Consider the following 16,469-nt stretch of genomic DNA (forward strand, 5'->3'; position numbering starts at 1 on the left):
TCACAATAGGTGATGTCACAGCTCACCTCCTCCTCCTGTACAATGACTGATAACACCTCTATATACAGGAGATAACACAGGATCCACCCTTCACAATAGATTATATCACAGCTCACCTCCTCCTCCTGTACAATGACTGATAACACCTCTATATACAGTAGATAACACAGGATCCACCATTCACAATAGGTGGTGTCACAGCTCACCTCCTCCTGTACAATGATAACACCTCTATATACAGTAGATAACACAGGATCCACCAATCACAATAGGTGAAGTCACAGCTCACCTCCTCCTCTTCCTGTACAATGAAGGAAGATATGGCTTATTTTTTCCATTTACTCTGTGGGACCAAGCCACGCACGCAGCTCCCTCTCAGTGCTGCAGCCCCCTCTCTCTGCTCTGCCGCTCTGTGAATTTCTACCCCCCTCCCTTCAGGCAAATGGTCACTGTGGAATGCGAGTTTAGTGCCTGCTAGCAGCTAGCAGAGCTGAATGTGGTTTCCCGCCAAAAATCCCCTTGTCTTCTAGGCGTAACACTCAAAGTCAAATTAAATAACACACAATCCTAGAAACATGAAAATTAGATTTCCAGGATCTGGGCACTTGGGGCTATGCATGGCATCGTACTGCAGCATTTAGGCCTTCAGAAACCTGGGAAATAAATTTCTGACCACCAGTAAATCAGACATACCGTGTTTGGACTCTAAAGAACGGTAAAATTGCAGGAGAAAAAATAATGCCAGTATCGTTGGCCTGGGAGCTTCCAGGCCAAAGATATGGAGAAAAGAAGTTATTGATAACTTTCCAAGCTTTAGGTTCCTCCCAGAAAACAGCCCATATGTGAGGTCAGCAAATTGGGAGTCCCTAAGTTTATGGCTGTAGCATAAAACAGAAACGTCCATTTTTAGCCATTATTCAGAGCCCTAGAGACAGCTGAAAACACCATGCTGGCGTACTGAGTCAGTTATCTGGGAACTCTCCTCCCTTTTATCGACACGTCATACCTGTTGACTGAGATTTAGTATGTTTCGTAGTTTTATCCTTTTATTTTATAACACTGCCGATTTTCTTGGAGTAAACTTGTAAATTTGCTAGGTTCGTTCTTTTTACTTTATGATCGATCCGACACATACTCTGTGCAAATTCACGCTACCTGGGGTTGGTTTCTGACCCGATATAGGCTTGGTAACGGACCGGCTTATATCTGACGAGAAACTGGTGGCAGCATAGTGTTCTGGTGTTATTGGGGGATCGTGGCAGTGACGGACCGGAGCTTTACAGATGTACTCCCGGCCTGGGGATATATATACCGTCCTCACCGCAGAGTGCCCCAATAACCAGCACATGACAGGGCAGCCTCTCAGGCGACTACTTAAAATAGGTGCAGTTCCCTGACTGACTTGAGGGTAAGGGGTCGCCAGAGAGCTGCAAGTGCATGACTGGAACTGAAAAGTGAAGCTTTTTTTTTTCTTGACAATGCACATTAGGTTTCTTTTGTAACAACTGCCCCAAAAGGTATAAAAAAATTGACAGATCAGGTTGTTTGTTTCTCGGAGCAGCTTGTTAAGGATCCCTACAATCCTGGCCCCTCCGCTAATGGAGGGGGGAAGGTGTGATTCACTGAGGAGCGAAGGTTACATCACTGAAATAAAAGCGTCGCCCCGAGTCGTTCTCGTCATTTGATGTTTCTCTTTGAAGTGGACGGCGCGATTAGGAGGAAGAAATTAATGCCTTCATAGTTTCTATTCTGGAGTCTGCTCCTGTAGTCAGTGAATGCGGGGAAGGTATATAGGATATCGCCCAGGTATACGGAGGACACAGCCGGCACCGGAGGGAAGCAAGGACTCATCAGTGTTAAGATTGCATTGTAACCCTCTTAAAGTGACAGCACCATCAGATGTTATTTCCATCAGCTTTTTACTATAATACATATCGAACACTGCTCTTCTCTCAAAACAGGCTGCGGATCGTCTGCTGCTGGCACTGCAGCTTTACTGTGTAGTCCGGAGCAGATCAGCAGTCAACTGACTAACAGACAAAGTCACGGAGTGGGGACCCAGGCACAGGATTCTGCTCTGTTCCCTAGAGGGGGTCCCGGAGTCATTGAGCAAGAACCCGGAACAGGAGTCTGCTCCATTCCCAGCAGGGTACTGGGGATCATGGAGTGAGGACCCGGACACAGGATTCTGCTCTGTTCCCAGCAGGGTACCGGGGATCATGGAGCGAGGACCCGGGCACAGGATTCTGCTCTGTTCCCAGCAGGGTACCGGGGATCATGGAGCGAGGACCCGGGCACAGGAATCTGCTCTGTTACCAGCAGGGTACCGGGGATCATGGAGCAAGGACCCGGGCACAGGATTCTGCTCTGTTACCAGCAGGGTACCGGGGATCATGGAGCGAGGACCCGGGCACAGGATTCTGCTCTGTTACCAGCAGGGTACCGGGGATCATGGAGCGAGGACCCGGGCACAGGATTCTACTCTGTTCCCCGCAGGGTATAGGGGATTATGGAGCGAGGACCCGGCACAGGATTCTGCTCTGTTCCCAGCAAGGTAACGGGGATCATGGAGCGAGGACCAGACACAGGATTCTGCTCTGTTACCAGCAGGGTACCGGGAACCTTGAAGCGAGGACCCGGGCACAGGATTCTGCTCTGTTACCAGCAGGGTACCGGGGATCATGGAGCGAGGACCCGGGCACAGGATTCTGCTCTGTTCCCAGCAGGGTACCGGGGATCATGGAGCGAGGACCCGAGCACAGGATTCTGCTCTGTTCCCAGCAAGGTAACGGGGATCATGGAGCGAGGACCAGACACAGGATTCTGCTCTGTTACCAGCAGGGTACCGGGGATCATGGAGCGAGGACCTGGCACAGGATTCTGCTCTGTTCCCAGCAGGGTACCGGGGATCATGGAGCGAGGACCTGGCACAGGATTCTGCTCTGTTCCCAGCAGGGTACCGGGGTTCATGGAGCGAGGACCCGGGCACAGGATTCTGCTCTGTTTCCAGCAAGGTAACGGGGATCATGGAGCGAGGACCAGACACAGGATTCTGCTCTGTTCCCCGCAGGGTATAGGGGATTATGGAGCGAGGACCCGGCACAGGATTCTGCTCTGTTCCCAGAGGGGTCCCGGGGTTATTGAGCGAGAACCAGGAACAGGATTCTGCTCCATTCCCAGCAGGGTACCGTGGATCATGGAGCGAAGACCCGGCACAGGATTCTGCTCTGTTCCCAGAAGGGTATCGGGCATCATGGATCAAGGACCCGGGCACAGGATTCTGCTCTGTTCCCAGCAGGATATCGGGGATCATGGAGCGAGGACCCGGGCACATGATTCTGCTCTGTTCCCAGCAGGGTATCGGGGATCATGAAGTGAGGACCCAGGCACAGGATTCTGCTCCATTTCCAGAGAGGTCCCAGATAAAGGACCCGGGCACAGGATTCTGCTCCATTCTCAGATGGGTCCCAGATCAAGGACCCGGGCACAGGATTCTGCTCCATTCCCAGAGGGGTCCCGGAGCAAGGACCCGGGCACAGGATTCTGCTGTTCCCAGCAGGGTATCGGGCAACATGGATCAAGGACCTGGCACAGGGTTCTGCTCTGTTCCCAGCAGGGTACCGGGGATCATGGAGCGAGGACCCGGGCACAGGATTCTGCTCAGTTCCCAGCAGGGTACTGGGGATCATGGAGCGAGGACCCGGGCACAGGATTCTGCTCTGTTCCCAGCAGGGTACCGAGGTTCATGGAGTGAGGACCCGGGCACAGGATTCTGCTCTGTTCCCAGCAAGGTAACGGGGATCATGGAGCGAGGACCAGACACAGGATTCTGCTCCATTCTCAGAGGGGTCCCAGATCAAGGACCCGGCATAGGATTCTGCTCCATTCCCAGCATGGACCTGGGAGTTATGGAGCGAGGACCCGGCACAAGTTTCTGCTCCATTCCTAAAGGGGCCTGGGGGTCACTGAGCGAGGACTAGGCACAGGATTCTTCTCCATTCCCAAAGGGGTCCCGATGCAAGGTCCCAGGCACAGGATTCTGCTCCACTCCGAGAGGGACTCTGGGGGCCCCTGTTTAAGGATACAGCATAGGATTCTGCTCCACTCGACAAGTCGGCAGTTTTTATTTGGCTCTGCACAATCAGATATTACTCCGGGTATCGGGACACTTTATTAGTGGGGGTCTCCCCCTCGGCCTACAGGTCGCGGTCTACAATCATTCTGATCTCGCGGGCAGGGTCCTCTCTCCTCCTGTACCAGTTGTGACTTGTATTGTTTAAGATTATTGTACTTGTTTTTATTATGTATACCCCTCCTCACATGTAAAGCGCCATGGAATAAATGGCGCTATAATAATAATAAATAATAATCTCACAATGGAGTCACTGATCACGTGTCCGATAGAGCAGAACTGCAGTGTAAAGCAATGGGAACTGTCAGAGAAAAAGCCTTGAAGCTCTGATGAGAAAGGAGATCTGATAACTATATACGGTCTCATAAGAGGATCAGGGCTGCTCTCTGTCCCTCCCCATTCTTTACACTGCAGCACTGCTCTATTTGGATACAATTACTTCAGCTCTGCATTACCTGTCAACATTGAGGCAAATTGAAATCCATTTCTTGTATCAACTGACACTCGAGGTGCCTTCCCAGGGCCGGCACACAATCCGGCGCACCCGGGCAAGTGCTAGGGCCCTGGACGAAACGGGGAGCCAACTCAACATCAGGGATACCAGCACGATATGGGGCCCGCGAGTCACGGGAGGTCGGTGCCAATTCTGGCATCGGTCTCCCTCTCAAATACTCCTCGTTCCCAGCAGCTCCAATGTCTTCTGACTCTGACGTCTCAGGGCAGAGGGCGTCATGACATCACTACAGCGCGTCCTCTGTGCTGAGCACTGCTGAGAGTCATAAGACGCTGAGGACACCGGAGATGTGGGGAACAAGAGAGCTGAGTACTTAATTTATTTTTTAAATGTATGGAGCATTATATGGGGTCCATTATACTGTATGGAGCATTATATGGGGTCCATTATACTGTATGGAGCTTTATATGGATCCATTATACTGTCTGGAGCATTATATGGGGCTCCTTCTGTATAGAGCAATGTATGGGGCTCATTATTCTGTATGGAGGACTATGTGGTGCCCATAATACTGTATGGAGGACTATGTGGTGCCCATAATACTGTATGGAGGACTATGTGGTGCCCATAATACTGTATGGAGGACTTTGTGGTGCCCATAATACTGTATGGAGGACTATATGGTGCCCAAAATGCTGTATGGAGGACTATGTGGTGCCTACAATATTGTATGGATGACTATGTGGTGCCCATAATGCTGTATGGAGGATTATGTGGTTCCCATAATACTGTATGGAGGACTGTGGGGCCCATAATACTGTATGGAGGACTATGTGGTGCCCATAATACTGTATGGAGGACTATGTGGTGCCCATAATACTGTATGGAGGACTATGTGGTGCCCATAATACTGTATGGAGGACTATGTGGTGCCCATAATACTGTATGGAGGACAATGTGGTGCCCATCATACTGTATGGAGGACTATGTGGTGCCCATCATACTGTATGGAGGACTATGTGGTGCCCATCATACTGTATGGAGGACTATGTGGTGCCCATAATACTGTATGGAGGACTATGTGGTGCCCATAATACTGTATGGAGGACTGTGGGGCCCATAATACTGTATGGAGGACTATGTGGTGCCCATAATACTGTATGGAGCAATATATGGGGCTCATTATCCTGTATAGAGAACTTTACTGTCCAGTTCCTGACCTATTGTAGAATTTACGATAGATGTCACTCATGTAATGTAAGAAGTGAAATCTTTAGCATTGTACTACACCTAAACTTCTCTGCTGTATTTGTGCATCATGAATTGTGGTATGAGTTAAAGGGGCCTACTGAGAGTCTTTTGCTCGGAACCCACAAATATCCCTACCCCTTTTCCCAATGCTTTACACTGCATCTCTGCTCTTATAGGACACAATCAAAGTGGCAGCACTATTGGCATTGGAGACAGTCTGAGGTTATCCGTCATTTGTGTCCCTATAGAGCAGTGCTGCAATGTAAAGTACTGATTAGCAGATTTAGCAGCAGACGGGAGGGGGATTAAGTTTTCCATAGCTTTATGGTCGGAGACGGCCCCTGATGACTATAGGAGTGGGGATACAGTAAGCTGTTCTGCGAGTGTCAGTCTCAACTGCAGGTCTAGAATTCTATTCCTGAAGCAGGAGGCGCAGGATGTGCCGAGTAATATAAATATCTCCAGGGCCATGACTGATATCAGGAAATCTCATTTTCGTGGCACTATTAAGTCTTTCAACCCAACTATTTTTTCTCTATCTTTTCGACTCAACTTTCTGCCCTCAATTTCTCTCCTTCTTAGCAAGATCTGAACCATCGTCTGGACGGATTCAATTTTGTTTGTAGATTGAATTTTGGATTCTCCAGGGCTGTAAATCTCCTGATATTGCGGCTGTGACACCGGCCGGCGAGAAACGTCCCCGTGCCAAACGACGGCCTTATTGTCAAGGAGCCGGAGAGAAGAAAAATGAGGTTGAACTCCATTAGAGGTCTGTGCAGGTGGAGGGAAGTGGGGTGCAGCTCCGCAGCAGTACGGGGGGCCGCAGGAATGAATCCAGAGATAAGTCACCTCAAGGGGAACAGGCGGCAGTCACTGCGAGACCCCCAAAGGGGGAACAAGTGGTGGGTCGCACCTCGGCTCTGCAGGGGACAGGTGATGGGTCGCACCTCGGCTCTGCAGGGGACAGGTGATGGATTGCACCTCGGCTCTGCAGGGGACAGGAGATGGGTCGCACCTCGGCTCTGTGGACAGGTGATTGGCTGCACCTCGGCTCTGCAGGGGACAGGTGGTGGGTTGCACCTTGGCTCTGTGGACAGGTGATTGGCTGCACCTCGGCTCTGCAGGGGATATGTGGTGGGTGGCACCTCGGCTCTGCAGGGGACAGGTGATTGGCTGCACCTCGGCTCTGCAGGGGACAGGTGGTGGGTGGCACCTCGGCTCTGCAGGGGATAGGTGGTGGGTGGCACCTCGGCTCTGCAGGGGACAAGTGATGGGTCGCACCTCGGCTCTGCAGGGGACAGGTGGTGGGTGGCACCTCGGCTCTGCAGGGGATAGGTGGTGGGTGGCACCTCTGCTCTGCAGGGGACAGGTGATGGGTCGCACCTCGGCTCTGCAGGGGACAGGTGATGGGTTGCACCTCGGCTCTGTGGACAGGTGATTAGCTGCACCTCGGCTCTGCAGGGCACAGGCAATGGATCGCACCTCGGCTCTACAGGGGACAGGTGATGGGTCGCACCTCGGCTCTGCAGGGGACAGGCAATGGTCGCACGTCGGCTCTGCAGGGGACAGGAGATGGGTCGCACCTCGGCTCTGCAGGGGACAGGAGATGGGTCGCACCTCGGCTCTGCAGGGGACAGGCGATGGGTCATACCTCAATTTGCTTTATAGCCTCCTCTTTCTGATGGATCTGGTCAAGATCTTCCTCTGTGATCTCGGACACGTCCTGGTCCCGGCTCGGCCGCTGCTCATCACCACCATTAAAGATATTCTCATCGTCCTCAATGTCAGAGAAAGGGGAGCGAGGGCTCTGCAGGGAGAGAAGAGGAAGGGGTTAACACACCAATATATCTGCCACTGGGGGCCGCGCACGGTGCCAGCGATACGGCTCACAATATGGCGACAGACGCAAAACGGCATTTATGGCATACACCGCCAGCGATACCGCTCATAATACGGCATACACCGCCAGCGATACGGCACATAATATGGCATACACCGCCAGCGATACGGCACATAATATGGCATACACCGCCAGCGATACGGCTCATAATATGGCATACACCACCAGCGATACGGCACATAATATGGCATACACCGCCAGCGATACAGCACATAATACGGCATACACCACCAGCGATACGGCACATAATATGGCATACACCGCCAGCGATACGGCACATAATATGGCATACACCGCCAGCGATACGGCACATAATATGGCATACACCGCCAGCGATACAGCACATAATACGGCATACACCACCAGCGATACGGCACATAATATGGCATACACCGCCAGCGATACGGCACATAATATGGCATACACCGCCAGCGATACGGCACATAATATGGCATACACCACCAGCGATACGGCACATAATATGGCATACACCACCAGCGATACGGCACATAATATGGCATACACCGCCAGTGATACGGCACGCAATATGGCATACACCGCCAGCGATACCGCTCATAATATGGCATACACCACCAGCGATACGGCACATAATATGGCATACACCGCCAGCGATACGGCACATAATATGGCATACACCGCCAGCGATACGGCACATAATATGGCATACACCGCCAGCGATACGGCTCATAATATGGCATACACCGCCAGCGATACGGCACATAATATGGCATACACCACCAGCGATACGGCACATAATATGGCATACACCACCAGCGATACGGCACATAATATGGCATACACCGCCAGTGATACGGCACGCAATATGGCATACACCGCCAGCGATACGGCACGCAATATGGCATACACCGCCAGCGATACCGCTCATAATATGGCATACACCACCAGCGATACGGCACATAATATGGCATACACCGCCAGCGATACGGCACATAATATGGCATACACCGCCAGCGATACGGCACATAATATGGCATACACCGCCAGCGATACAGCTCATAATATGGCATACACCACCAGCGATACGGCACATAATATGGCATACACCGCCAGCGATACAGCTCATAATATGGCATACACCGCCAGCGATACGGCACATAATATGGCATACACCGCCAGCGATACGGCACATAATATGGCATACACCGCCAGCGATACGGCACATAATACGGCATACACCGCCAGCGATACGGCACATAATATGGCATACACCGCCAGCGATACGGCACATAATATGGCATACACCACCAGCGATACGGCACATAATATGGCATACACCGCCAGCGATACGGCACATAATATGGCATACACCGCCAGCGATACGGCACATAATATGGCATACACCGCCAGCGATACGGCACATAATATGGCATACACCGCCAGCGATACAGCACATAATATGGCATACACCGCCAGCGATACGGCTTATAATATGGCATACACCGCCAGCGATACGGCACATAATATGGCATACACCGCCAGCGATACGGCACATAATATGGCATACACCGCCAGCGATACGGCACATAATATGGCATACACCGCCAGTGATACGGCACATAATATGGCATACACCACCAGCGATACGGCACATAATACGGCATACACCGCCAGCGATACGGCTTATAATATGGCATACACCGCCAGCGATACGGCTCATAATATGGCATACACCACCAGCGATACGGCACATAATATGGCATACACCGCCAGCGATACGGCACATAATATGGCATACACCGCCAGTGATACGGCACATAATATGGCATACACCACCAGCGATACGGCACATAATACGGCATACACCGCCAGCGATACGGCACATAATATGGCATACACCGCCAGCGATACAGCACATAATATGGCATACACCGCCAGCGATACGGCTTATAATATGGCATACACCGCCAGCGATACGGCACATAATATGGCATACACCGCCAGCGATACGGCACATAATATGGCATACACCACCAGCGATACGGCACATAATATGGCATACACCGCCAGCGATACGGCTTATAATATGGCATACACCGCCAGCGATACGGCACATAATATGGCATACACCGCCAGCGATATGGCTCATAATATGGCATACACCGCCAGCGATACGGCACATAATATGGCATACACCGCCAGCGATACGGCACATAATATGGCATACACCGCCAGCGATACGGCACATAATATGGCATACACCGCCAGCGATACAGCACATAATATGGCATACACCGCCAGCGATACGGCTTATAATATGGCATACACCGCCAGCGATACGGCACATAATATGGCATACACCGCCAGCGATATGGCTCATAATATGGCATACACCGCCAGCGATACGGCACATAATATGGCATACACCGCCAGCGATACGGCACATAATATGGCATACACCACCAGCGATACGGCACATAATATGGCATACACCGCCAGCGATACACAAGCGACACAAACTTCTCTTCTGCTCTGACCGTTTGCTACAATGTATCGGTGCAGGTGATCTGCCCGTGGCCAGGTACATCGGTTGCCACTTTTCAGCCACCGAGCCGAGATCCTGAGATGTTTGTGGAATTGTAAAGTGTATGGGAAGTAGCAGAACTTTCCGGCATATAATGGGCCCAGATGAGGAGGGTGGTCCCGGGTCGCCCCCTGCACCCCTGTCCTCCACATTCAGTAACGCCACGTTGTGCCGGCGCGCTCCAGACGGGTAATGACACGGCGGCCGCTCCTGGCAACCGTCAGCCATTGTACAATGGAGAACATTTAAGCTAATTAAACAATTAAACCAGCGGGGACCTTTTAGCTGTTAATCCGCACAAAGCCGCGGCCCCCCCGTCCAAACTCTGCTTTAATTAATGGAGGCTTTGTGCTCCGTGTAAGCGACTGGAGAGGGGAGCGGAAACCTGCAGAACAGGAGGGAAGAGCCCACCACCTCCGGCCTACGGGGTCACCGACGGGCACTGGGAGCTACACCCTCTTAAAGGGGACTGGACCTAGGCATTGTCTGAGCGAGCGGTGGGCTGCTAGGCCCCTTTAGTGCCGAGAAGGGAGTATAAGTGGCCATGATGGAAGACATTCGTGCTGGCACCCGGGAGCCTGGAGACACCACTTTTGGTCAATGGTGGGAGTCAGACCCCAATCATTATAACCTAAGGAAAACGTCGCAAGAACCGATGCAACAGTCACAAAATATCAGCGAGGGCACCAACCACAAGAAATCCAGACATCTTATGACTTGAATGTCTCAGGGAAGGTTCACGCGGCTATTTCCAGCCCGATGGGAGTATTGGACGTGCAGTTGTAGATTTGCTCATCCTGAGCTCCCAGATTCATGACCGCAATGCCGACGCTGCAGTGAAGACTGGCACAGGGAAAGAGCACGGAGAATGATCTGCAGAACAAGGTGGGTATACATCTGACTATACCATCTACAATCTTCTGTTCATCCAGTTCATCCTGGGCCTCCTGCTTCACCGAACAGAATGCAAACACTAGGCGGTCTGGACTGACAAGAGCAGATAGACTGGCGGTATTCAGGGACTCTAGAAAACTGGGTGACAAGCGGAAAATGAAAACGAGAGGGTGAAGGGCGCAGTCCGTTATCTGAGCTCCCGTCAGGAGCCGCCATGACGAAGATGCTTGGACTTAAGGATTCGGCTCGCAGGCCGACTAGTCTCACCGCACAGCCCAGCCGGAGAGCAGCACCCGGAGCCAGAGACATGGCGGCCTCGTCCGGGGAAAGCTTATCGGGGGCCCCATCGTTCTATAGATGTGCAGAGACGTCCCACCTGGGAAAGCGCCATCACCCAGCTTTCCTACACTCCTGTACGGCAGCACTCCTACCTAACGGTGTCACCCAGATAGAGCAAAGACAGAGGGCTCCAAAACTGGGGTCTCAGAAGGGGGCAGAGGTGACGTCCTACTCTCCCCTACGATCCCTGGCACTCTCAGCTGTACAGGAGACTGCCTCTCCGGGGGCGACACAGACTTCATCTAAGTTCTTCACACTGGTGCCATAAAATTTTGCAGCTTCAGTAAGCCAACATCCCAGGGACCGGTCACTGTGGCCTAACCCTGTAGACAGAAAGTTGTATCTGCCGTACAGGATACTGCCTCTCTATGGAGCACTAACGTCTCAAGTTCTTTCCCCCAATGTCGATAAATGCTGCAATTTACAGCAAAACAAGAGGGAAACATTGTAGGAGCGGCAATATTATCATTACGGGCCAGTACTGTACTGACTGGGAGACAGGATTGCATCTGCTGTATAGCAGACTACCACACCATGTAACACAGACTTGCTTCAAGTCATAAAGAAATGTTGCAACTTCAGAGGAACAAAAGTAAGAAAAAAGCAAAGCAGGAGAAACATTATAACAGGGACAGGAAGACAGTAATTATGTTGTTGTATTCCCCTTTAAATGAGACAGGAAGTTTCATCTGCTGTACAGGAGACTGCCTCTAAAAAAAAAAAAAAAAAAAACAAGAAGAAAAATGGAAACTATTATTCTGGCCCACTCTGTACAGAGACAGATGCAGCACAGCAAGTGTAGACAGGCTAATCTCGGTGTGGAGCTCCCCTTTAACAGGCACATGACGGGCAGGAAAGACCAGAGTGTCGGCCATGACGAGCAGCCGCTTCCTCCCAACCTGTCCTCTAGCGCAGACATCCTTGCCGGCTTGAGAGATTTACGGTGGCGAATCCCGGTGCCGGGAGCGATGCAATCAGGCACATAAGGCTGCCGCATCCGAGGGGCCGCCGACACCTACATCTTTAGGGAAGGCGAGGAGGAGTTTAAGTGTGAACTCGCACACCATATGTCAGGATGAGGCCGCTAATCCGATAGGTAGATGATAAAATGGCAACTTAGAACTATAGAGATGTAACTGCATATTCCTATGGGGGAGCGGTGTGTGCTCCGCAGCGGCAGAGCGGGGACTGGCGGCGGATCCAGAAGACTAAAGAAACAAACGGACTGACATCCTACAAGGCGGTGGATCAGAAGATTTCCCCGGGAAGGGAAAGAGCAGATCAAAAGTAATCTATGATCATTGATGGAGAGCTGACAGCGCCACCACTTCCTCTGGCTGTGCTTGGTACTGCAGCCTAAGCCATCAGACAATAGATATTGATCCGGAGGGGTGAGGGGCGCAGATGCTTGGGCCGGGAGGTGCACGCTTCTTGATCTGATGTAGATGGGGCAGCGGACTCTCAATTCAAGAGGTGCACGCTCCTCCATCTAAGAGGGTGGTGGCGGGTCTGCAAAACCCAAGAAGTGCACGATCATAGATCCAAAGACGTGGGGGTGCGGAGACTCAAACTAAGGGGAAGGAGCAGACACACAATCTAAGAGGTGCACATTTGTCGAAATGCGGAGGGTGGAGTTGTGGACCCTCGATCCGAGGGAGTGGGAGCGAAGATACTCAATCCAAGAGGTGCACGTTTGTTGATTCGAGAGTGTAGGTCGTGAGTTGTTGATCCAAGGGTGTGGGGTCGCGGGCCCTGGTTCCAAGGGAGTGGGAGCACAAACACTCAATCCAAGAGGTGCACGTTCATACATCCGAGGGTCTGGGGTGGTGGGCCATCGTTCCAAGGGAGTGGGAGCACAAACACTCAATCCAAGAGGTGCACGTTCATAGATCCGAGGGTCTGGGGTCGTGGGCCATTGTTCCAAGGGTGTGAGGTCGTAGGCCATCGTTCCAAGGGAGTGGGAGCGCAAACACTCACTCCAAGAGGTGCACATTTATGGATCTGAGGGTGTGGGGTCGCGGGCCATCGTTCCAAGGGTGTGGGGTCGCAATCAATCCAAGAGGTGCACATTTATGGATCTGAGGGTGTGGGGTCGCGGGCCATCGTTCCAAGGGAGAGGGAGCACAAACACTCAATCCAAGAGGTGCACATTCATAGATCCAAGGGTGTGGGGTCGCATACAAGGAATCCAAGAGGTGCACATTTATGGATCCGAGGGTGGGGGGTCGCGGGCCATCGTTCCAAGGGAGAGGGAGCACAAACACTCAATCCAAGAGGTGCACATTCATAGATCCAAGGGTGTGGGGTCGCATACAAGGAATCCAAGAGGTGCACATTTATGGATCCGAGGGTGGGGGGTCGCGGGCCATCGTTCCAAGGGAGAGGGAGCACAAACACTCAATCCAAGAGGTGCACATTCATAGATCCAAGGGTGTGGGGTCGCATACAAGGAATCCAAGAGGTGCACATTTATGGATCCGAGGGTGGGGGGTCGCGGGCCATCCTTCCAAAGGAGTGGGAGCGCAAACACTCAATCCAAGAGGTGCACATTTATGGATCTGAGGGTGTGGAGTCGCGGCCAATCGTTCCAAGGGTGTGGGGTCGCAATCAATCCAAGAGGTGCACGCTACTCTATTCTAAGGGGTTGTGGCCCAAATGCTCCATCTGAGAAGGGGCGCAGACACTAGATCCAAGAGCTGCACGCTCCTCAATCTGAGGAGGGGGGAGCGCTCCTCAAATGATGGCGGACTTGAACATGACTCTGGGGGGCATTCATAGATCTGAGGAGGGTGTGGACACTTATTGATCTCAGGGAGGGGGGCGGCGCGCGCTTCATAATGAGGAAGGTCCTTGATTAAAATCTGAGGGAGGTGGGTCAGGGCCTGGTCAAAGTGAGGAGGCGAGAGGGTGGGGATAGCCTGAACATTTTGGTCCATGAATTCACTGGCTGAATATTTAGGTGGACGGAGTATCATGGACCTCTCATTGTGCCCCCCACCCGTATGGACAGTCGGTCAGCGCTGAGGTCCCGGTACGTCCCGTTACTATCCTGTGGATTTCCTGAGTGCTCGGATCCGGTAAATACGGCGGCTCCTCGTCAGCCGAGTGGCGGTGCGCTCCCATGTCAGAGCTGCTCATTCTGCTTGTATTCCTGTCCTCTCGCACAAACTGCTCAGATGAAAACGTACAAGGAAATGTCACGCTGTATTTGCCTTTATCATTCCTGCGCAGACGGCTCCAAAGGACGGAAACTTTCCTATTTGTTCCAGAAGCAGTCACCAAAATGGACAGCAACGTTTGCTATTCTGAGACATGAAGGGGGGGAAAGTACAATAAATGGTGGTGGTGCGCTGCAAGGAGAGGAGCCCGGACGGAGCGCTCAAGGAGCGGAGCCCAGATTGCGCACTGCAAGGAGCGGAGCCCGGACAGCGCGCTGCAAGGAGAGGAGCCCGGACAGCGCGCTGCAAGGAGAGGAGCCCGGACAGCACGCTGCAAGGAGAGGAGCCCGGACAGCGCGCTGCAAGGAGCGGAGCCCGGACGGCGCGCTGCAAGGAGCGGAGCCCGGATGGCGCGCTGCAAGGAGCGGAGCCCGGATGGCACGCTGCAAGGAGCGGAGCCCGGATGGCACGCTGCAAGGAGAGGAGCCTGGAGCTGCGGCTCAAGAATCACATGTACGTATTTCTGCATCAAGCACACAGGGCTGTCCTGCCAAGACTAGGAGAAGGTTCCCATAAAAGCGGCTGTCCGAGGACAGGGGCAGCGCAAAAGCCACACATTTACTATTTCCAGCAGAACAAAACCATGAAGTTCTCCACCCGCTGTCATCAGGGAGCTCAATCTTTACTGTGGTCTGATACAAAGCTCCAAACCCTCTGCACAGTCAGCGAGGGGAAAGATAAGTCATCATTGGGGGATGGGGGAGTCCACTTTACAATATTCTATAAGAAAGAAATCAGGAGATTCATGGCACCCAAACGACAGGTGGCGAAAAGGGGGTGTGGGGCACTGGGGCGAGAAGAAAAGAGGGGAGTGCCCAAGGGGCGGAAAGGAAAAGTGGTCGCTCCAGGAGTCAAAAGGAGTCAAGAAGAAAAGGAAGAGCACAGTGAGCGGAGGAGGGGGGCAGTGAGCAGAAGAGGGGGGCAGTGAGCGGAGGAGGGGCACAGTGAGCGGAGGAGGGGCGTAGTGAGCGGAGGGGGGGCGTAGTGAGCGGAGGAGGGGCGTAGTGAGCGGAGGAGGGGGCAGTGAGCGGAGGAGGGGCACATTGAGCGGAGGAGGGGCGTAGTGAGTGGAGGGGGGGGCGTAGTGAGCGGAGGAGGGGTGTAGTGAGCGGAGGAGGGGGGCAGTGAGCGGAGGAGGGGTGCAGTGCGCGGAGGAGGGGGTCAGTGCGCGGAAGAGGGGGGCAGTGAGCGGAGGAGGGAGGCAGTGAGTGGAGGAGGGAGGCAGTGAGCGGAGGAGGGAGGCAGTGAGCGGAGCAGGGAGGCAGTGAGCGGAGGAGGGGGTCAGTGAGCGGAGGAGGGGGTCAGTGAGCGGAGGAGGGGGCAGTGAGCGGAGGAAGGGCGCAGTGAGCGGAGGAGGGGCGTAGTGAGCGGAGGAGGGGCGTAGTGAGCGGAGGAGGGGCGCAGTGAGCGGAGGAGGGGGTCAGTGAGCGGAGGAGGGGGTCAGTGAGCGGAGGAGGGGGTCAGTGAGCGGAGGAGGGGGTCAGTGAGCGGAGGAGGGGGTCAGTGAGCGGAGGAGGGGGTCAGTGAGCGGAGGAGGGGGTCAGTGAACGGAGGAGGGGGTCAGTGAACGGAGGAGGGGGTCAGTGAACGGAGGAGGGGGTCTGTGCGCGGAGGAGGGGGTCAGTGCGCGGAAGAGGGGGGCAGTGAGCGGAGGAGGGAGGCAGTGAGCGGAGGAGGGAGGCAGTGAGCGGAGGAGGGGGTCAGTGAGCGGAGGAGGG

At 53.3% G+C, this 16,469-nt stretch overlaps 1 protein-coding gene across 7 annotated transcripts in view; it reads right to left on the reverse strand.

Moving 5' to 3' along the window:
- TSNARE1 (t-SNARE domain containing 1) overlaps positions 1-16,469 on the reverse strand; it is a 248,681-nt gene that overhangs the window by 106,649 nt on the left and 125,563 nt on the right. For all 7 annotated transcript variants that reach the window (XM_077271329.1, XM_077271328.1, XM_077271326.1 and 4 more), the window contains one exon: positions 7,489-7,644. In XM_077271329.1, coding sequence (XP_077127444.1) covers positions 7,489-7,644 — 156 coding nt within the window. The remainder of the gene's footprint in view (positions 1-7,488; positions 7,645-16,469) is intronic.

This window comes from Ranitomeya variabilis, chromosome 6, assembly GCF_051348905.1.
Source record: "Ranitomeya variabilis isolate aRanVar5 chromosome 6, aRanVar5.hap1, whole genome shotgun sequence".
In the NCBI taxonomy this organism is placed as follows: Eukaryota; Metazoa; Chordata; class Amphibia; order Anura; family Dendrobatidae; genus Ranitomeya; species Ranitomeya variabilis.